The sequence below is a fragment of the Capra hircus genome, chromosome 6 (genome assembly GCF_001704415.2).
Source record: "Capra hircus breed San Clemente chromosome 6, ASM170441v1, whole genome shotgun sequence".
NCBI lineage: Eukaryota > Metazoa > Chordata > Mammalia > Artiodactyla > Bovidae > Capra > Capra hircus.
This window is the reverse complement of record NC_030813.1, coordinates 16948955-16970397: the sequence shown is the minus strand read 5'-3', so window position 1 is coordinate 16970397 and position 21443 is coordinate 16948955. Positions and strand designations below refer to the sequence as shown.

The window sequence follows — 21443 nt, the reverse complement described above, 5'->3', positions numbered from 1 at the left end:
GTTCATATCCAAACACATAATATGCCTTTTGAATTTGTTTTACTTCCCAAGCTTCAGTCTGGTCATATGTAAAGTGGTGACATTAGTAATTACCTAATAGAGTTATCATGAAGAGTAAGTAAGAACTAATGTAAATGACAATATAATATCTGCCAAGAGGTGGTTAGTTAACATTAGCTTCCCTTCAGAAGATATGAAGGAAGCTTAAAAATTTTAATTTATATGTTTTTTCTTATTTTTTTCAAGGCAACATATTTTCAATTATTCCAAAGTTTTCCTTATTTATAAATCTATGGGAATTTCTGGAGAAGGAAATGGCAACCCACTCCAGTATTCTTGCCTAGAGAATCCTGTGGACAGAGGAGCCTGGTGGGCTGCTGTCCATAGGGTCTCACAGAGTTGGACACAACTGAAGCGACTTAGCATGTATGCATGCATTGGAGAAGGAAGTGGCAACCCACTCTAGTATTCTTGCGTGGAGAATCCCAGGGACAGAGGAACCTGGTGGGCCGCCGTCTATGGGGTAGCACAGAATCAGATACAACTGAAGCAACTTAGCAGTGGCAGCATGGGAATTTCAGAAATATTCTGCTGTATAGTCCCCCCAAAAAACGTCCCATGTATAAATGCTGGCTCTGGTGTAAACAGCTTTTATTATCGGTGTTATTAGTGGCTCTCTCCAGAGAAGGCAATGGCAACCCACTCCAGTACTCTTGCCTGGAAAATCCCATGGACAGAGGAGCCTGGTAGGCTGCAGTCCATGGGGTCACACAGAGTCGGACACGACTGAAGCGACTTAGCAGCAGCAGCAGCAGCAGCAGCAGCAGTGGCTCTCTCATAATCTACGATTCACATACCTTCCTTAATGCTGCTAAGTCACTTCTGTTGTGTCTGACTCTGTACGACCCCATAGATGGCAGCCCACCAGGCTCCACCAGCCCTGAGATTCTCCAGGCAAGAATACTGGAGGGGGTTGCCATTTCCTTCTCCAATGCATGAAAGTGAAAAGTGGAAGTGAAGTCACTCAGTCCTGCTGGACTCTTAGCAACCCCATGGACTGCAGCCCACCAGGCTCCTCCATTCATGGGGTTTTCCAGGCAAGAGTACTGGAGTGGGGTGCCACTGCAGACTGTCTCTGGTAAACAGTAAGGGCGGCAAGCTTCATCTATATTTAGAGTTAGATGCTACTGCATTTTGTAAGTATTTTTATTATTATGGTATTGAAACAATTTCTCATTAATTGAGTCACTGAAAGTGCAGAACCAATGATTGCCATCCTGTAAAAAATCATGAGCTCAGCAACAAACAAAAACATAAAAATATGGGCTCAATTATAAATGTGTCAGTCTGTGCTGGATTTATAATCAGTCACTCTGAACTCTTATCCCAAAAGGAAACAGATATTTGCAGAATGTTAAGAGAGTATATAAAAAAGAAAAACTAAACAGAAAACAAGAAAACTTTTTAGGCCATCTAGTCCATCCCCAAAGACAAATTCTCCATCAATTATTTTCATCCGCTTGGATTGTAAATATCTAGCCCAGGCTATATAGGATGGTGCCTTCCACTAGGGTGGTAAATATGGAATGGAGAGAAGTGGATGAATTAGATTTTTTTTTTTTTTTTTTTTGTAGTAGTAGTAGTACAACCAAAAAGATTTGTTGATACTTTGGACATGGAGGTTTCACAAAGAGAGAAACCAGGAGGATTTCAAGATTTTCGGCCTGAAAGATTTTAGCATTTACGAAAAGAGCAGAGGACACGGGTTATTTAAAATAGTATTTTGGTCACTTCAAGGTCTTCGCTTTAGGCATCTTGTGGCGATGTCTTCTTGACATTTGTGATAGCTCTAAATGAGATATATATTTTCAAATGTTATAAAATATTAACTTAGCAATTATTATTAGCAGTTGTTATTATTATTATCACCACTGCTACATCAGGAAGTAAAAGCTCAACAACCTAGGACTTTCTCAAACTCTTGAAAAACCCGCTAATAAGAAAGACATTTCCCAAACTTCCCCATTCATCCTCTGGCTCTGGGAACCTAGGGCGCTCCGCGTCCAATCAGCTTCCAAAATCCGCGGCGTCTGTGAGTGGGAGGGGCTCAGATAGACTCCGTTCCCTCTGCTTCTCCGGCTTGGCCACGTCTGAAGGCCTGCAGGTCCTTGAAGGTGCATAATTCGCCTGTTTATTCATTGGCAATAACTGAACTTCTTATTCAAACTTATGTTTCACAAGATTCTATAATACATAGCTTAGGGTCATGTCACTTATCCGTTTTTATAGTTCCTTCTTTTCTTCTGGGGGTGTGCACACTGCCTCCGAGCGTTGCGGACCTGCCGGTCGCTTCCCTGCGCACGCGCCGGGGAAAGGGAGGGCGGGCCTGTTTCCGGGTGGCGCGTGGGTCTGGAGGCCGAGAGCGTCCCTTGCTACCGCCAACATGGAGAGTTTGTACCGAGTCCCGTTCTTAGTGCTCGAATGCCCGAACCTGAAGCTGAAGAAGCCGCCCTGGGTGCACATGCCGTCGGCCATGACGGTGTACGCTCTGGTGGTGGTGTCTTACTTCCTCATCACCGGAGGTAACTCGGCCTGCCTGGGGCCCGAGAGGCGCGGAGAGCCCGCCCGCCCCGGGGGCGCGTCAGTTCCCTAACTTTCAGCCAGGGGAAGCATCGCTCTGCTCTCAGTCTTTTCGGAGGGTGGAGGGAAATTCTGGGGGTCACCGCCCAAAGGTTTCTTTACCCTCACGCCCTGTCTTGTATCTTGAGAGGAGTCGTGTTCTCTATCCCGTTGCCTTCACTTTCCTGGCCTCTTAGCCAAACGATCCGAGTTGAATAGCGTATTTTTCAAGCCCAGATTGTTGCTGTTGTTATTGCATGCCATGAGTTACTTAATAAAGGCCCTGGGAAAATCTGTTCTGGCCCATTCTATTTCCACTGCTGATCAGGAGGGTGTGGGACTTGTACCTTCTTTGTCTGTGGTCCCTGGAACTTTGGTAGACACTTAACAGTCTTCGGATTTGTTAGCTCAAACGTAAGGCTTCGTGTCGCTTTCTCCTCAATCAGCAATACAAATGAATGGAATCTTCCGAAACCCACGGTTTTGATAAATATTTGAGGTTGGAGATAAATCTTCAGAAGCTGTCGTATCTGAGAGAGCAGAAGTGGAGAATTTTAAAGAATAAGGGGAATAGCATTACTTTTGACACTTGCATTATCATCTTATCCTGTTCTTTGCAAAAGGGGCGTCGCTGTATATAGTGGTGAGTTGGCAATCCGGCTGCAGTCTTTTCATAGCCACCACCCCTTCAGCATTTCCATGATTTACTCAGCACTGTGCTACTGCGCTTGTTGGATTTTGGGAAGTGGAGAGCTTAATTTGGAAATGATAAAATTAAAGCTGTACAGATTAGGGACGGCAAGAGCAGATGACTATTTTTAAGGGAATAGTCAGAGACATCATTTTCATAGATGTTTTGTGAGAATAATTGGCACTGAAGAGGGAAGTATTTGAAATGCGGGATTAGTTCTAGCATGAACCTTTAGGTTTACCGTCCTCCCAAATCTAGGATAATGACAGTTAATTTATGTTCGAAATAAGTTACATTTAAAATACTTTTTATGTTGCTAAGATACTGTCCTAGCATAAATTAGTGTTAACATTTGCTCAGCACATTAATAGAGGCTGGACTGAATAAACAAAATTTAAAATGCATGTTGCTTTTTAAAAAAATCTTGATCTGTTAGAAATCTTTCCTGTAACCCTTACCTCCCTTGGAGCCAGGGCCTTTACTGGAAACCTCCCAGTTTTCATTCTGGCTCCTTTTTCCCTGTCAGTTTTTGTAATGGGGAGATTCTTTGCCCTAACTTCTGGAGAAAGTGAGAGGACCCCTTTTAGTGGCCAAGGCCATGAGCTATCTCATATAGGAGAATTACCTGAATACTGAGTGTACCTTTATAAATAAATAATACTTATTGCTGAGAAATAGTCAGCAGATAGTGTGCTGAGTCCCCATTAAGTTCTAGGCATTAAGTACTGGAGAGAACAATGACTATAACAGATAAGGGCCCTCCCTTCCTGATGCTTATAATGCCATTGGTTGAGACACATGAAATGTCACATGAATTTTTCTGCATAATATTTTTTCCATTGCAGATTGCCACAAGTGCTTTGAAGGAAAAGAAAAAGAGGTTTTGAAAAATAATCAGAGTTAGGAACATCATTTACGTTGGAGTCCCTCAGGAAATAACGTGTTAGCCAAAGTCTGAAAGATTGGGGGAAGAGTATCTGGGAGAGGAAAAAGTCTGAACAAATATGGGATTAAGAGACCAATTAGGTGGGTTTTACAGTTGACTTAGGATGATGGCAGCGGAGATGGAGGAAGATATAATGAAAGATATCGTGGAAGCAGAATCTTGGTGATGATTGATTGGATGTAGGGGGAGAATGGCTTGAAGGAATTTTACTATTTTACTGGTGACTAGTTTGAGCACTGAGTAGGCGAAAGTGTCATTTTCTGAGAAGACTAAAGAAATAAAGTGGTTTTTTGATGGGGAATGGTGAATCCAGATATGTAATAGTTGGACAGACCAACTATAATTAGTTGAAGATGTCTTGATGCAGATAGAAAGTGAGAAAAGAGGTTTGTATTGAAGTTAGTCACTAACAGATGTTTTCAGAACTCCTCCTATAAGCCAAATATTGAAGAACAGAGACAGAATTTCTGTCCCTACGGAGCTTCAGTTCAGTTCAGTTACTCAGTTGTGTCTGACTCTTTGCGACCCATGGACTGCAGTACGCCAGGCTTCCCTGTCCATCACCAACTCGTGGAGCTTACTCAGACTCAAGTCCATTGAGTCGTTGATGCCATCCAACCACGCCATCCTCTGTCATCCCCTTCTCCTCCTGCCTTCAGTCATCCCAGCATCAGGGTCTTTTCAAATGAGTCAGTTCTTCACATCAGGTGGCTAAAGTTTTGGAGTTTCAGCTTCAGCATCAGTCCTTCCAATGAATATTCAAGACTGATTTCCTTTTGGTTGGATCTCCTTGCTTACATCTAATTTTAACGGTGGTAACATTTGATAGGTGTTGGCATGTTGAGGATCATTAGCATAGAAAAGCCATGTGAAGGGATTAGTTCAGTTGGGAAGAGAATGTAGAAAGAGAAAATAGTGGATCAAGCCCTAGGGAACTCCGAGTATTTAGTGGTTTTATAGAAGAGGAGGCTCAGCTGGAGAGAGAGCAAGAAAAACATGGACAGGAGTGTCACAAAAGCCATAAGAAGCCATCCCTCTCACCCCCCAAGACAATGGATTTAGTAAACTGGATGGAGTGCTGCTAGGAAAGCTCCTAAGATAAGAACTGAAAGTGTCCTTTGACCAGAGCAAGGTCATTGGCCACCTTAGCAAGAGTAATATCAGTGGTGGCAGAAGTCAGATTGGAGTGAGTTAAAGAATGAAGGGTAAGTGAGAAAGTGGAGGCAGCAAGTTTACCAAATTCTTTTTTTCTTTTCCAGAAAGAAGCCTGGCTCCCTTTCCAAAAGGAAGCATAGAAATAGAATGTTAACTAGGAGGATCTGGTGTCAAGGAAAGGTTGATGTAGGGAGCGGGAGGTTGATAGATAATACAGGAGAGAGAGGAGCTAGCCAAAGGAACAGTCTTTGAAATGGTAAGGGTGTGGAGTCCTGATGATTGCAGAGGGGATCCCATGGTGATAGGAGGAGGGACTCTTCCTCTGGTGTAGCTGGAGGGAAGGAGGTGAAGATGGAAGCTGGCTCCAGTTTGTGGATTTGATGGTAAGGTAGCATTAGAGAATTCCTAAATGGTGGTTTTGTTATCAGAGGTGAGGGAGACAGTCTTGTTAGGCTTTAAAAAAAAGCTAAAAATGAGGATGGTGGAAAACAGTGGAGAAGATAAAAGAGTAGATGTTGACAGTGGGAGATTTGGAAAACAGTGTCGATGGGCAGTAACATAAGTGGTCATTAAGACATAGTGAAAGGTATTAACATTAATGGTCATGTGCCTCCAGTATTGCCAGTCTGCTTAACAATGTGATTTTAAAATGTGTCATTTTACTTTTAAGCAAGAAAAATCCTCTAGTTACCTCTTAATTATAGAAACATATCCAAGCATATGTGTAACATTTTTCTTGAATTAGAAATAGCCTTTAATGTTAAATCTCCTTTATTGTGGAGTCATTCTTGAGTTTGGAAACAGTTACTGAATGAATTCTGTCATAAAATACCTCTTTTTGGAGATAATTCTGATTTACAAGTCATTCTAAAAACACTGAGTTGAATTTCTGAATGGTTTATCTGAAGTGTAGGAGATAAGCTGGGCCTCATTTCCCTGTAATAATACAGTAGAGCAGTTCTGTTTAAATATAAATGCATCTTTAAAGACAGGTACTTCCTTTAACTTCAGTATCTTTCTGTGAATGGGCTCCCAATCTTCTCCAGCACTCAGGCTCTAAGATTTCTCTGCTCAGTCGCTCAGTGGTGTCCAGCTCTTTGTGACTCCCATCAACTGTAGCCCGCCAGTCTCCTCTGTCCATGGGATTCTCCAAGCAAGAATACTGGAGTGGGTTGCCATTTCCTTTTCCAGGGGATCTTCCTCACCCAGGGATTGAACCTGTGTCTCCTGCTTTGGCAGGCAGATTCTTTACCACTGGCACCACCTGGGAAGCCCCAGAAGGAAATATTATTTAAATACAAAGGAACTTCTAGAGACAGACGGGCTTCCTGTTGACTCAGATGGTAAAGATTCCTCTTGCAATGCAGGAGACCCAGTTTGACCCTGGGTCAGGACGATCTCCTAGAGAAGGAAATGACTAACCACTCCAGTATTCTTACCTGGAGAATTCCATGGACAGAGGACCCTGGCAAGCTACAGTCCATAGGGTCACAAAGAATCGATGCAACTGAGCAACTAACACTTTCACTTTAGAGACAGATAAAAACTAAATAAGTTAGAAATCCAGTCTAATCTATGTTGTTACCTTTCATTTAGGAATCATTTATGATGTTATTGTTGAACCTCCCAGTGTCGGCTCGGTGACTGATGAACACGGGCATCAGAGACCAGTTGCTTTCTTGGCCTACAGGTAAAAGATACCATTTTGAATGATTTGATGGTGGGAAAGAAGATTGCTGGGGCATGCCTGCGTATTTAAAATTATGGCACGACCTATTGGGTCAATTTGTATTTTGACAATAGGGGTTTTAAAATGCTAAATTTAGAGATTGTAGGAAGTGGACAAGAACAAGAATAAAAGTATATTATCTGTTTATTAGGAAATATTTCACAATGATGGACATAATCACTGATTTAAAGGAGGATATCAGTTTAAAATACATTTATTTATAGGCTGTTCTGGGGTCAGTTCTGGGGTGTGTATTTACTTGTAAATAAAGCTTTATTGGAGTTAGGTACAGCCAGTTACTTCTATGCTATCCATGGCTGCTTTCAAGCTACTGTGGTAAGTGTGACACAAATTACATGGCTGACAAGCCTAAGATACGTAGTGTTTGGCCACTTAAGGAAAAATGTGTGGGGCTTTGCTGCTGGTCCCGCGGTTAAGAATCTGCCTTTCACTGCAGTTCGATCCCTGGTCAGGGAAGATCTCACATGCTGCGGAGCAGCTAAACGTGTGCACCTCAACTGCCTAGCCTGCGCTCCAGAGCCCTTGCCTCTGGTGGAGCCCCTGCACCTAGGGCCCAGGCTCCGCAGCAAGAGAGTAGCCCCCAGTCACGCCAGCTAGGGCAGAAAAGCCCTCAATCAGCGGTGAAGACCCAGCACAACCAAAAAAGAAAAAACTGGACCACTGGATCATACTGTTAAATAAGAAGAATAGTATTTGAGACTTGGGAGGTCCTGCTGTTTATTTTTCCTGAGGAGTGTTTGTTGTGAAGTGAAGTGGAAGTTGCTCAGTCGTGTCCGACTCTTTGTGCCTGTATGGTCCATGGAATTCTCCAGGCCAGAAAACTGGAGTGGGTAGCCTATGCCTTTTACAGTGGGTCTTCCCGACCCAGGAATCAAACTGGGGTCTCCTGCATCGCAGGCAGATTCTTTACCAGCTGAGCTACTAGGGAAGACCCTATACTGTTAAATAAGAAAAAAAAAAATTGAGAGTTGATAGTTCCTATTGTTTATTTCCCTTGAACAGTGTTCGTTGTATTGCCTTATAAAATCCACTTAGTAACTGTCTACCTAAAGATAGCTGTTTATTTGTATTTGTGTGTGTGTTTGTGCTCACTCTCAGTCGTGTCCAACTCTTTGCAACCCCATGGACTGTAGCCCGCCAGGCTCCTCTGTCCAGGAGATTCTCCAGGCAAGAATACTGGAGCAGGTTGCCATTTCCTCCTCCAGGGGATCTTCCCCACCCAGGGATTGAACTGGCATCTCCTGCATTGGCAGGCAGATTCTTAACCATTGAGCCACCAGGGAAGCCCCTTATTTGTATGTACAGTTACATGAATGGTATTCCATGCAGAGAATATTCCTGGAAAGATTACTGTGATTCTCTGCGGGGAAGGGGAATCCAGGTGGCTGGAGATCTGTTGATAGGGAGACTTCTCACAGGGTTGACATTTGACTTTGAATTTTGAAACTGTTGCATGTGTTGTTTTCAGTTAAAGCAATTCGTTTAGCAAACATACGTATGTACACACACACATACACACATGCACACATATACTTTCTTTACATGTGTCTTTGTATAAATCATATCTTTAACAGAGAAATTTGCCTTTTGGGGTCCATGAACTCTTGAGAATTTGAAAGCTCTTCATCCCTAGAAAGAGGTGTCCCAGGTGGCGCAGTTGTAGACTCTGCCTGCCAGTGCAGGAGGTGCAGGAGACTCAGGTTTGATCCCTGGGTCGGGAAGATCCCCTGGAGGACATGGCAGTGCACTCCAGTACTCTGGCCTGGAAAGTTCTGTGGACAGAGGCGCTTGGCAGGCTACAGTCCACGGGGTCGCAAAGAGTTGGACACAGTTGAGCACACGCACACACTAGAAAAATCATACGCCCGTATATACAAGAACTTAAAAGTTTATAGGTTACTGGAAATCTTTGTGGAGTTCATGAAGCCTTAATTAAGAAAACTTGCTTTTAAAAATTTCCCTTTGAAATAAGAGGTTTGTTAATTACTATAAAACTCAGGAAACGTTTCTAACCAGTTCACAATTTGAAATTGATAGTAGACATTTAAATAAAATAACTTTTTAAAGCAAAACTAAAATTCTGAGTAAAAGGTTCATGTACCTATAGTAGTTGACTTTTTAAGCTAATAATTAAAATGTGCATATTGATTTTACATACAGTTGTGTTAGTTGAGTTTTAAAGTTTTTTTTCTTTTTTGAGCATAAGCTCCATGAAGACAAAAGGTTTTTCTCTTGTTCATTGTTATATTTCCAGAACCTAGAACAGTATTTGATGCATAATAGGCTCTCAGTAAATATTTATTGGAATGAATAGCCAGAAATATGGTAAAACACTTATAAGAATAAAAAATAAACACAAAAATGTTTTAGCAGAAATAGGAATTTCAATCTGAGGAAAAAACTTTTTATTTTTCTGGAAATTTTCATTGACTATTTTGCTGTTTTCTTTCTTTTTCAGAGTAAATGGACAGTATATTATGGAAGGACTTGCATCCAGCTTCCTGTTTACAATGGGAGGTTTAGGTTTCATAATCCTGGACCGATCCAATGCACCAAACATTCCCAAACTCAATAGGTTTCTTCTTTTATTCATTGGATTCGTGTGTGTCCTATTGAGTTTTTTCATGGCTAGAGTATTCATGAGAATGAAGCTACCGTAAGTTATTCAGTGCTTTGTATGATCAATATCTTAACTTGCAAACTAATGAAATAATTATCTGGATCACATGAAATCATAGATTTAATTTAACCCTCATTTAAATAGATGAACATTTTGAGAACCAAAGAAATGTGTGACTTGCTTAAGGTTAGTTAGTAGCAAAATGGAAACAAGTAGATCTTCCTGTTGTTTCCGTGTGTGTTCATGAGAAAACATGGTTATTGTGCTGTAGCATCAGTGACCACCGATGGAGACTTTTCTCTAAAAGTGCTTGTTGGTTAATCTGTAACCTATGGAGGAATTCCCATAGTAGTACTAATAACAATAGAGAGTATTTTCAAGCCATTAATTGCTGCTGCTTTCTGAATATTGGTAGGAGAAAAATTAATTAACCCTTGGACAGAAAAGAGACTTTCATATATATATTACATTATTTAGATTCATGCAGAAAGCTTACGTTATCTTTGGAACAAAATAAATTGGGAATTCCTTGGTGGCCCAGTGGTTAGGACTTAGTGCTTTCACTGCCAGGGCCTGTGTTTGATCCCTGCTTGGGAAACTAAGATCCTGCAAGCCGTGTGGCGTGGTGCTGCCTGCCCCCCCGAAAAGAAAGAAAACGGCATTTGAAGGATAGGATAACAGAGCTGAGCTATCTCCTGCTTAGAAAAAAATGTTGAAAATTGTTTAATTCTCTGGATTGTTTTCATCTTAACTTTTGTAATTATTTATGTAAACATTTGTCTTCTGCATTCGATAGGCCAGTTTCCAAGATAGTTGACTAAGATCTAACAATAGGAAATGAGAAATAGGAGTATACTCTCTGGGTTTCAGGTATAGATAGATGTAGTCAAAACAGAACAATCGTCTAAACAAAAAATTGCTGATTTCTATAACTTACCAAGCAGCCAAATCTGAGGTTTAAATTCTGAAGAGGAAGGGCTTTATGGTCCTCTCTCTGATGTGGTTCCTCATCCACAGCTCCTAATGCCTGGCACCTTGAGTGTGGTGTGGGGAGAAACAATGGACAGTTTTAGAAGATGCAAACAGTATTGCATTTTTGGCATATTTGCAGGCCCCAGAGAGATGATGAGCCAGGTCTGTGGGCCTGCATATTCCTCATGACGGGTATGGTTACTACCACCAGCAAGGAAGGGATGTGTCATCTTGGGCATAGATTCTCTTTGATGTCCCAACATATAGAAGCAGTTAGATATGTGATAAATGAGACAGCAACAACAGCACAGTAAGAAAACACCAGTAACCAGGAGTTTTTTCACATCAGATAAGTTGCTAGCATCTGAGATAAAAGGTGGCTATGCTGTAAGATGCCTTCCAGGGTGGCACTCACTTTCACCAAGAATCTGATATCATTAACAAGAGGTACCTTGAGAAAACAATAGCAGTGAAAGGGTACAACCTGCTTTATATTTTCTGATCTATGCTTTTTAAAAGACCTGATGTCCTTCCTTACTGACATAGTTTTAAACATTAAAAGATGGCTTTATTTGATGCGGAAGCAGAGGTCACACACTAATTACAAGGAAGAATAACACAGTGTGTAACTCTATCCAGAGATAAATGTCCTATGTTTGCACATCAGCACATGCAGATGACCGACAGCTGTCCCTAGAGAGTCCTCGGTTCTTTTGTTTCATAGTGTAAGCCAGCTGTTGAGCAGCTTCCCTTGGTGCCAGCCCTGGTGGTGGACACTTTTCTTAGAATCTTCTTGAACCTTTTATTTCCTGTGAAGCTTAGGTCTTTTTTTGTTGTTGTTGTTATTGTTGTTAAGAATTATCTGGCAGAGATTTTATTATAGGTTTAATCTTTTTTTTTTTTTATAATGGAGTACTGTTGGTTTACAGTGCTGTGTTAATTTCAGGAGTACAACAGAGAGATTCAGTTAGATACCTACACCTATTGGTTCTCTTTCAGATTAAGTACTTGTGAAGCTTAGGTCTTAAAGTATGCTTTTTGTGAAGTATCAGGCATTACCTTAGCAAATTTACGTGGAGGTCTTCAAAATCAATATATACGTTAAGAACCTTTTTATTTTTTATTCAACCCTGGGTTGTCTCAGGGTTGTGAGATTAAAGTTGTGTATCTCTGTGCTCAGAGTGTGAATCGGCCAGGCTGGTAGAGCAGTAGGAAAGGGATAAATGAGTTCTAAGGAGATCACTTAGGCTGCACGTAGACCCAAGACCTGTAGGGAGTCAGGTAGGTCTAGGAGCCGGAAGGAGGAAAATCACATTCCTGAGTGTCTGTGCTGTGTCAGGCACGATGTGAGGTATCAGCCCCATGATGCGGTTTTTTGCCGCCACCTTAGAGAGGAAGAAACTTGAGACTCTGAGCTAATAATAGCTAATGTTTGTCAAGTGCTTACTGCTGTGAATAGCAGTTACTATATTGGTAGATTCTCTTATATAATCCTTTAAATCTTTGATGTAACTCCCTTTTACAGATGAGGAAGCTAAGGTTTGCCTAAGCTTATCTACTCATGTTAGAAACAGGGTCAAAAGCAGAGAAGTTCTAAAGGCATCAAAGAGGACAGGATGTTTTCAACCCTTTCTTAAGTGGATAGTTTTACACAGCCTTTCTGTTTTCCTCTTGATCCTAATAGGTTGCAGGGATTTATTGCAAAAGGAAAAGTTTGGAACTTTATAAAGCAGACTGTTAATACTTGAATTTAAAGGGGATTTCAGGGCCTACCTTGCGCATTTAGTAAAAGGATCTCCTGTTTGAACATTGTGAAGTTTGACTTGCTCAACAGCTACAGCTGACGCCCCTGCCCACCATCAGGACTTTTCCTAAAGAGACAGGTGCAGGGTGCAAGGGCTCACTTCCCAGGCATGGACAGCTCCTGGTCCCTCCATCTTACACTTTGGTAATATTAGGCTTTTTAGGATGTCGAAATGAGCTGCTTTCTATAAAAAGCTTTGTGACTCTTGTTGGTATTGTGAGAGTCCAAAGGAAATTGATTCTAACTCTTAGCTTTAACTTTTACATAACATTTTCTTTTCTTTATTTTCTCATCTGATGTCATTTAGCATATTGGTTTGTAAATTTATCCTTTGAGGGGAAAGGATAACGGAACAAGGCCCAGTAATGTATTTATTTATTGAGGGGGCAAGATTTGAAATAAGAACCATAATGAGGAATCACACATTTATATTTTCAGATTGTCCTTTGATTCATCATAAAATTTGTTTGGGACACTTTGAAATGTTGCTTCCTTTTCACTCTTTGTGTTTATAAATTTTATGTTTTACAGGGGCTATCTGATGGGTTAGAGTGCCTTTTGAGAAGAAATCAGCAGGTACTGAATTTGCTCCTGTTAATGAAATTTTAAAGGCTGTACCAGTCCTCAGATACGAAATGCAGAGAAGGATGAAAAGCAGCAGAAAAGAAACATCTAGTGAAAACATAGGAAGCATATTAAAGCATGGACTAGAATGTCTTGGTGTCAGAGACAAGCTTATCAGTATTTTTTCCTGCTGGCCTTCACTGACGTACCAATGATACTAAGTGACGTTTTCTTTTTTTTTTTCATTTCTTAGAATGTACTTCATTTCTATAGCTATAATATTGAATAAAGTGATTATTTTTTACAAATCCCTTAGCATTTTTTGGAGGTGACTTTTCTGACCTTCAGAAATTAATGTAAAATCAGGACACGTGATCCCATAAGCTGAGAACTCTGGACAGCTGATCAGCTTTACCAATGGTGCTTTGCCTTTAAACAGAGTGTGTGGCAGTACATCGTGTCAGATATGTGTGGAAGGCTGTTTCAGGAACAATAAGATGTATGAAAGGAGCAGAAATAAATAATTTTTCTAATTAACTTATTGTTTTTTTTTTTCCATTGGCTGATGGTATTAATCTTCAGTCTGTAATCCACTCCCATCCTATAACTGTCAAGCTACTGTTGGTATCTTGAAGTCTCCAGGTCTAGGTGGCAGGATGCCTTAGAGGTGGCAGCTCCATATCCCTATAAATATTCAGGCATGGGCTACGCAGTCATGTCTGTTTTAAATGTGATTGTTTTAGATGAAGTTCCCTTCAGGCATTCACTTCCAGTAATTAATACAATTTTGAGCACATAAAAACATCTGTAGACTAGTCTGGTCTTCTCCTAATTTCTTCTAGCTAGGGCTTTTGGTTCCCCACAGCGGGCTGGGCCTGCGTGCTCAGTTGCTTAGTTGTGTCTGACTCTGTGACTCCATGGGCTGTATCCTACCAGGCTTCTCTGTCCTTGGGATTTTCCAGGCAAGAATGCTGGAGTGGGTTGCCATTTCCTCCTCCAGCGATCATCCCAACCCAGGGATCCAGCCTGCATCCCTTGTGTTTCCTGCACTGGCAGCGGATGCTTTCCCACTGCACCACCTGGGAAGTCCATGGGGAACAGACTTGTGGTTGTCATGGAGGTTGGGAGGAGGACACTTCTCTGGGGTCTCAGTTCTTATCCTAAGATCTTTAAGTTTACAGTAAAATTTCTATTCAGGTGGATTTTTTCTCTTATTCCAGGGCTGATCTAAATGTAGCTGTTCATTAAAAAGATTTATTTATTTATCCAGAAAGTTTTGAGAACCTATTGTATGCCAGGGAGCACAGAGCTTATATGCTTATAAGGAAGTCAAATTATTGAAAGATTAAAAAATGTTTATAAAATTTCAGATACTGATAAATAACGACCAACAAAAACAACACAAGAACAGTCCATTAGTGATGAGAGGTGGGAGAGGTGGTTACTATACTCCAGAGCTCTGAACAAGGAAAACAAGACCTGTATGTATTCACCAACTTTAAAGGCTTGATTTAACTTATATTTTCTGTTTTTTGGCCCTATTTTAAAACCTGATTAAACTAGATGGACAAAGTGACACAAAGGTTTTATGATTTCCATAGGTCTTGAGATTGAATAGTGAGAAGTTCCCGTTAAGCACCACCAGATGGCGCTGTTAAGATTTGGGGTGTGTTTCTATGTCCATAGCTTTTAAGGTTTTGTTTTTGTAGTAAAGTATCTTGACTAAACACAGTGAAGTGAAAGTGAAGTCGCTCAGTCGTGTCCGACTGCGACCCGTGGACTGTAGCCCACCAATCCTCTCCGTCCATGGGATTCTCTAGGCAAGAATACTGGAGTGGGTTGCCATTTCCTTCTCCAGGGGATCTTCTCGACCCAGGGATAGAACCCAGGTCTCCCACATTGCAGGCAGACGCTTTAACCCCGGCTCCACCAGGGAAGCCCTTAAATACAAGAATACAGTCTCTCAGAAAACATAGAGACACAGAACTTCGCATCTAAGTACTAACATCAAAGATTTCAAGGGAGGAAAGGAAGCCAGGTTGAAAGAAGAAGGGGGACGAGGCAGGAGAGGGGGTCATAATGAGATGTATTTAATTCTACTGGTAAAATTGCAATGTTTTATGTGAAGGAAAAAGTTGTGCCTTGTACTAGACTTTTGCTTTTGGGGATACTGCCAAAATGTTAACAGCCTGATAAAAAGCTTGCCAAGCAGTATTAACATCAGCAGAGGTTAAATAAATGAGATAGAGTAAATTAATGGCCTAGATCGGAAATAAAATAGTCTTTGATTTTATTACAGAATTCTCTAGAAGGTGTATGCTACAGTGGAGTTGGAAGGACAAAAATGGTTTAGTGGCGAGTAACTCTGGTGAAGGGATTCCCTCGTGGCTCAGAGGTAAACAGCCTGCCTGCCAAAGGAGGAGACTCGGGTTCGATCCCTGAGTGGGGAAGATCCCCTGGAGGAGGAAGTGGCAACTCAGTCTAGTATTGGTACCTGGGAAATCCCATGGACAGGGAAGTCTGGCGGGCTACAGACCATGGCGTCACAAAAGAGTCAGATACGACTTAGCGACTAAACAGCAACAATTCCAGTGAGAGTTACCTCTTAAAGAAGACACAGAAGTTGCCAGGAGAAGCTGCCATCCTGTGATACACAGCTGATGGAACTGGTGTCAGCCCAGGGGGAGCTCCAGAGGGAAGAGTGCCTGTCAGAAACGTGTTGGGTGGGAAGGGCTGGGCCTTTGTACCACTCACTGCCTCTTTGGATTTTGGCCTGGTGCCATCTTGAGACTAGCGTGGTGGAAAGGGGAGGGAAGCCTGACAAAGCTTGGAGACTGTCAGCTGGCCCTCCTTGCAGCTAGCCATCAGGGAGGTCTGAGCAGCACATCTCTGCCACAAATTTAGAAAGAAAATACCCTCTTTATAGGATTACAGTGAGGAAATCCTGCATGCCTTGCTTATAAGGGGCTTCCTTGGTGGCTCAGACAGTGAAGAATCTGCCTGCAATGTAGGAGTCCTGGGTTCAATCTCTGGGTCCAGAAGATCCCCTGGAGGAGGGCATGGCAACCCACTCCAGTGTTGCCTGGAGAATCCCAGGGACAGAGGAACCTGGCGGGCTACAGTCCACGGGGTTGCAGAGAGTGGGACACACAGACATTGACTTGCTTATAAAAGGAGGGTGGTACTATGCTTGTTAATGTCTTTTTGAAGTGGGAAGTATGAAGTAACTTAGGTTCTTAGTAACTGGTATATTCCTGAAATGTAATGCTGGGAAAAAGGTTATTTCTCCACTCTGCTGGTAAGAAAATGGTGATTCATTGTTGTAGAGCTTGAACTAGAATCCAGGTCTTCTGCAAAGCAGACCAGTTCTTTTCATTATGGACTGTTTTCTGATACAGATCAGTCCCTGAAGGTAGTAACGAGTACACAATTATTTATATTAATAAAAGAGGTAATGCCAGATGCAGGGTTATGTTAACAAGAAAAACACAACCTCTGTTCATGTGGAATTTATTCTCCACCGACTATACACCAAGGGACCAATTCTCTTGGCCACAGGAACACAAGAGAGGAGCACCTAAACCCAGACTTGTGGTGAGGCAAGCCTTTAATTTGTTGTGAGAACAATGGCTACTCATCTGCCTAAATACTTCAAGGTACAAATACATTTCCCCCTAATCTCTTGTTTTTCTTTTTGTACTATGACTTTTAATTGCAAGTGAGAGAAATTCTCTCAAGCTGTGTTCAGCAAAGAGGGTAAATTATTCAGATGCTGGAGTGTGACGATACTCAGGACAGGGATGCTGGGTGTTGAGAGTACCAGGATTGAGAACATGGGACTCTGAGGACGCCAGTATTTACTTCTGATGCATCCTGTGGGTCTGCTTCATGCTTTTCTCTCTATAAAACTGGTCACTTCTACAGACTTCCCTGGGGGCCCAGTGGTTGAGAATCCACCTTCTAATGCAGGGGACATGAGTTCCAACCCTGCTTGGGAAGCTAAGATCCCACACTCCTCCAGGCAGCTGAGCCCACACACCACTAACACACTGCACTGGAGATGCCAGCAGAGCCCCATGCACCACCATCAACTACTGGTCCAGGAGTGAGCCCTTGTGGACAGCCAGCCCCAGCTGCAGGTGACTGCAGCCACTTGAAACACCCCAGGGAGAACTGCCCCTCTTTAGCCTAGAAAACCTGGAGAAGTATTAATAAGCTGTTGCTTTTAGGTATTACGTTTTGGGGTGGCTTTGTATGCAGCATAGATAACTGGAATGGGGGTACGGCCTTGGCTTTGGGACTGACTAATGGATGGACACTGCCAGGGTCTTGAGAAGGTGGAGGATGCCACCTAGAAGGGCTTCGAGAAGACCCACGAACAGGTCTCCAGGGAAGTTTGACGAGGGCTTGAAGACAGTGAGGAAAATGACCTTGGAGGCTGAAGGGAAGGTAGCAGCTTTGTTAATACTGCCTGCTGTTAACGTAGAAAATAGAAAGGGCACCTGATGAGGCCACGGATCCACGGGAGAGATTTCCAGGCAGAAACTAGCAGTGTCTACTGGCTTCATGTAGCTTCTGTTGTAGCTGATGAAATGTGAGGAGAGAGGCAAACCAAGGAAGGAACTATTCAGTTCAGTTTTTGGCGTGTAGAGAAATAGAGGAGTCAGACCAGTCTTTCCAGATAGCAGAAGAAAGCTTGTGTTATAAGAACGCAGTTTATCAGAGACATGTTCCTATTTTTTTTTTTTTTTTCCTTTTTGATCATACAGCAAGGCTTGCAGGATCTTAGTTCTCTGACCGGAGACGGAACCCGTGCCCCGTGCAGTGGGAGTGTGGAGTCCTAACCACTGGGCAGCCAGGGACATTTTCCCTCATTTGTTTCTTTTTTAAAGATTTTCTTGTTAAATCGATGATTAGAAATGTTATGTTTTAAACACCATTGCTCTGTGTCCAAATTAAAATAGTAACTTTTAGTTGTACTGCAAATTTTCAATTTTGAAGAGTTTTTATATACATTATCCAAATTCTCCTGACAGTCCTGGTGTTAGACCTATATAGGAAGCAATTATTAGCTCACAATATTAATAATAGCAAATTTTGGGTTCCGACTCTGTGCTGTTAAGCTTTAGACAGGTGATTTTACATCCTTACAGAGGAGGATTATGAAGGATTGCTAATTTATTATTATTAAGTATTTAGGATGAAGTCTGTTAAGCCAGAGGGGTAAATACCTAAACCAGGAAACATCAGGGGTAAAAACCTCAATTCACACTTTAATTCCAAGTCCAAACTTTTACCCTTTTTTTTTTTTTTTTTTTTAATGAGAAGAACAGGTATCAGCTTTAAACCAGAAAACATCTTCAATGTGTGGAATACTCTCACCTTAAAAAAGTTCGTATTCATTGTCTCACAGTCGATATTTTATATGAACTATAGTACTTAGAAATTATTTTACTTTCTCCATTTCTTTTAGAGTACACCAGTATTATAATACGCTTCTTTATTTGTGAAATAAATGGATTGGATCCGGTGACCTCCAGAGCCTCTTTCACCTTCAATGTTCCTTTCATCTCTTCTGATTTTCTGACACGTGGGTTTTCTAAACAGTATCTGCAGGGTTGCAGATGAATTCTGTTTGACCAGCAGATGGGGCTCTTGATAATCAAATAGGTAGAAGCATTTATTGGGCTCCTACCTGGTGGCTCAGACAGGAAAGGATCTGCCTTCAGTGCAGGAGACCCTGGTTTGATCTCTGGATGGGGAAGATCCCCTGGAGAAGGAAATGGCTACCCACTCCAGCATTTGGAGAATTCCACGGACAGAGGAGCCTGCTGGGCTACAGTCCATGGGTTGCAAAGAGACAGACATGACTGAACGACTAACACTTTCAAATATTCCCAGGTGGCTCAATCACTAAAGAATCTGTCTGCCGATGTAGGAAATGCAGGCGACGCAAGTTTGATCCCTGGGTCAGGAAGATCCCTGGAGAAGGAAATGGCCACCCACCCCTGTATTCTTGCCTGGAGAATCCCTTGGACAGAGAAGCCTGTAGGGCTACAGTCCAGAGGGTCACAAGGAGTCAGGACTGGGCAGCTGGACATGCTCCTTGTGCCAGGCCTGGGCGCAACCCTGCCGTTGCTTCAGATTTATGTAACTGTGTTCTTAGGCCTATTTCAAATTCTTGTTTTTACATGTGCTTAAAAACTTTAAAAGGTACACTTACTATTTTACCAAGAAGGAACTTTTCCCCTTGAATAATTGATTGATTACTGAGCTGTCTCCCAATGCTAAGTGCCACGATTTGATGTCCAGAGTTAAGTGACCTTAGGAGTCCAGGACTCCTTTGTGAAGGAGCTGATATGTCTGATCTTCTGTGACTTTCAAACGTCTCCCAGCAGTTCAGGGGCTAGATACTGCAATTTATTAAGGCTTTTGTGATCATAAATAGGATACCGAAGCCACTTATACATACATTTATTTTTAATAATAATTGTATTATTTTTAATACAATCTTTCATCTATAAAATGATAATAGTACTAATACCATCTTTTTTTCCACCCATCAGTTCAGTTCAGTCGCTCAGTTGTGTCTGGCTCTTTGTGACCCCATGAATTGTAGCACGCCAGGCCTCCCTGTCCATCACCAACTCCCGGAGTTCACTCAGACTCACGTCCATCGAGTCAGTGATGCCATCCAGCCATCTCATCCTCTGTCGTCCCCTTCTCCTCCTGCCCCCAATCCCTCCCAGCATCAGTCTTTTCCAATGAGTCAACTCTTTGCATGAGGTGGCCAAAGTACTGGAGTTTCAGCTTTAGCATCATTCCTTCCAAAGATATCCCAGGGCTGATCTTCAGAATGGATTGGTTGGATCTCCTTGCAGTCCAAGGGACTCTCAAGAGTCTTCTCCAACACCACAATTCAAAAGCATCAATTCTTCGGCGCTTAGCCTTCTTCACAGTCCAACTCACACATCCATACATGACCACAGGAAAAACCATAGCCTTGACTAGAAGGACCTTAGTCGGCAAAGTAATGTCTCTGCTTTTGAATATGCTATCTAGGTTGGTCATAACTTTTCTTCCAAGGAGTAAGTGTCTTTTAATTTCATGGCTGCAGTCACCATCTGCAGTGATTTTGGAGCCCCCCAAAATAAACTCTGACACTGTTTCCACTGTTTCCCCATCTATTTCCCATGAAGTGATGGGATCAGATGCCATGATCTTCGTTTTCTGAATGTTGAGCTTTAAGCCAACTTTTTCACTCTCCTCTTTCACTTTCATCAAGAGGTTTTTGAGTTCCTCTTCACTTTCTGCCATAAGGGTGGTGTCATCTGCATATCTGAGGTTATTGATATTTCTCCCAGCAACCTTGATTCCAGCTTGTGTTTCTTCCAGTCCAGCGTTTCTCATGATGTACTCGGCATAGAAGTTAAATAAGCAGGGTAACAATATACAGCCTTGACGTACTCCTTTTCCTATTTGGAACCAGTCTGTTCCATTTCCAGTTCTAACTGTTGCTTCCTGACCTGCATACAGATTTCTCAAAAGGCGGGTCAGGTACCAGCTATTCAATACATAATGCTACAAAATGGGAAGTAGAATATTCCAGATGCTGCTGAAAATTTGTATTCTCTTTGTTTCTCAAGCTCTCTTATGATTTTCCAATATCAATTATTAACTGATACAGAGCCACCGTCAATTATAGAAAGTGAAAGTCACTCAGTCGTGTCCTACTCTTTGTAATCCCATGGACTATATAGTCCATGGAATTCTCTAGGCCAGAATACTGGGGTAGGTAGCTGTTCCCTTCTCCAGGGGATCTTCCCAACCCAGGAATTGAAGCAGGGGGTCTCCTGCATTGCAGGTGAATTCTTTACCAGCTGAGCTACCAGGGAAGCAATTATAGGGTGATGACTATATTGTTCTTTAACATTTCTAAGAGAGGTCTGAAGATAGGAGCTGCACTGTAGCTGGAAATGCCACATAAAACTCTTCAACAGTGAATTCTCTGGCAGTCCAGTGGTTAGAGACTCTGCACTGCCAAAGACCTGGGTTCAATATCTGGTCAGGGAACTAAACTCCCATAAGCCACCAGAGGGCAGCCAAAAAGACTCTGCTTCTTCAATCAAATAGAAGATCTGTCAAATATTTAGATAACCTCTCAAAGGTAGACCAGGAGAAACTACTAGTTCGTCCACTCCCTAAGCTTAGCCATGAGAGGTCATACCCCCACCTGGTATAAGCGCCTCTTCTCTGAGGCATGCAGAGGTTGAGTAATCCAAGCAGGGCTTTGCCACAGATTTGTCCTATGTGGGTCCACAT

At 42.1% G+C, this 21443-nt stretch overlaps 1 protein-coding gene across 1 annotated transcript; it reads left to right on the top strand.

Annotated features, from left to right (window-relative positions):
* OSTC (oligosaccharyltransferase complex non-catalytic subunit) lies at positions 2378–13658 on the top strand. The gene is made up of 4 exons (XM_005681322.2): positions 2378–2582; positions 7008–7101; positions 9620–9817; positions 13089–13658. Exons 1-4 carry the CDS (start codon positions 2444–2446, stop codon positions 13105–13107), a joined length of 450 nt encoding a protein of 149 aa, XP_005681379.1. The 5' UTR covers positions 2378–2443; the 3' UTR covers positions 13108–13658.

What these genes read in the sequence shown, in the direction of transcription:
- OSTC (XM_005681322.2), top strand. Translation starts at nt 2,444, where the DNA reads ATGGAGAGTTTGTACCGAGTCCCGTTCTTAGTGCTCGAATGCCCGAAC. An exon ending in TTACTTCCTCATCACCGGAG is followed by an intron (nt 2,583 to 7,007) that starts GTAACTCGGCCT and finishes CCTTTCATTTAG; the next exon opens with GAATCATTTATGATGTTATT. An exon ending in GTTGCTTTCTTGGCCTACAG is followed by an intron (nt 7,102 to 9,619) that starts GTAAAAGATACC and finishes TTTCTTTTTCAG; the next exon opens with AGTAAATGGACAGTATATTA.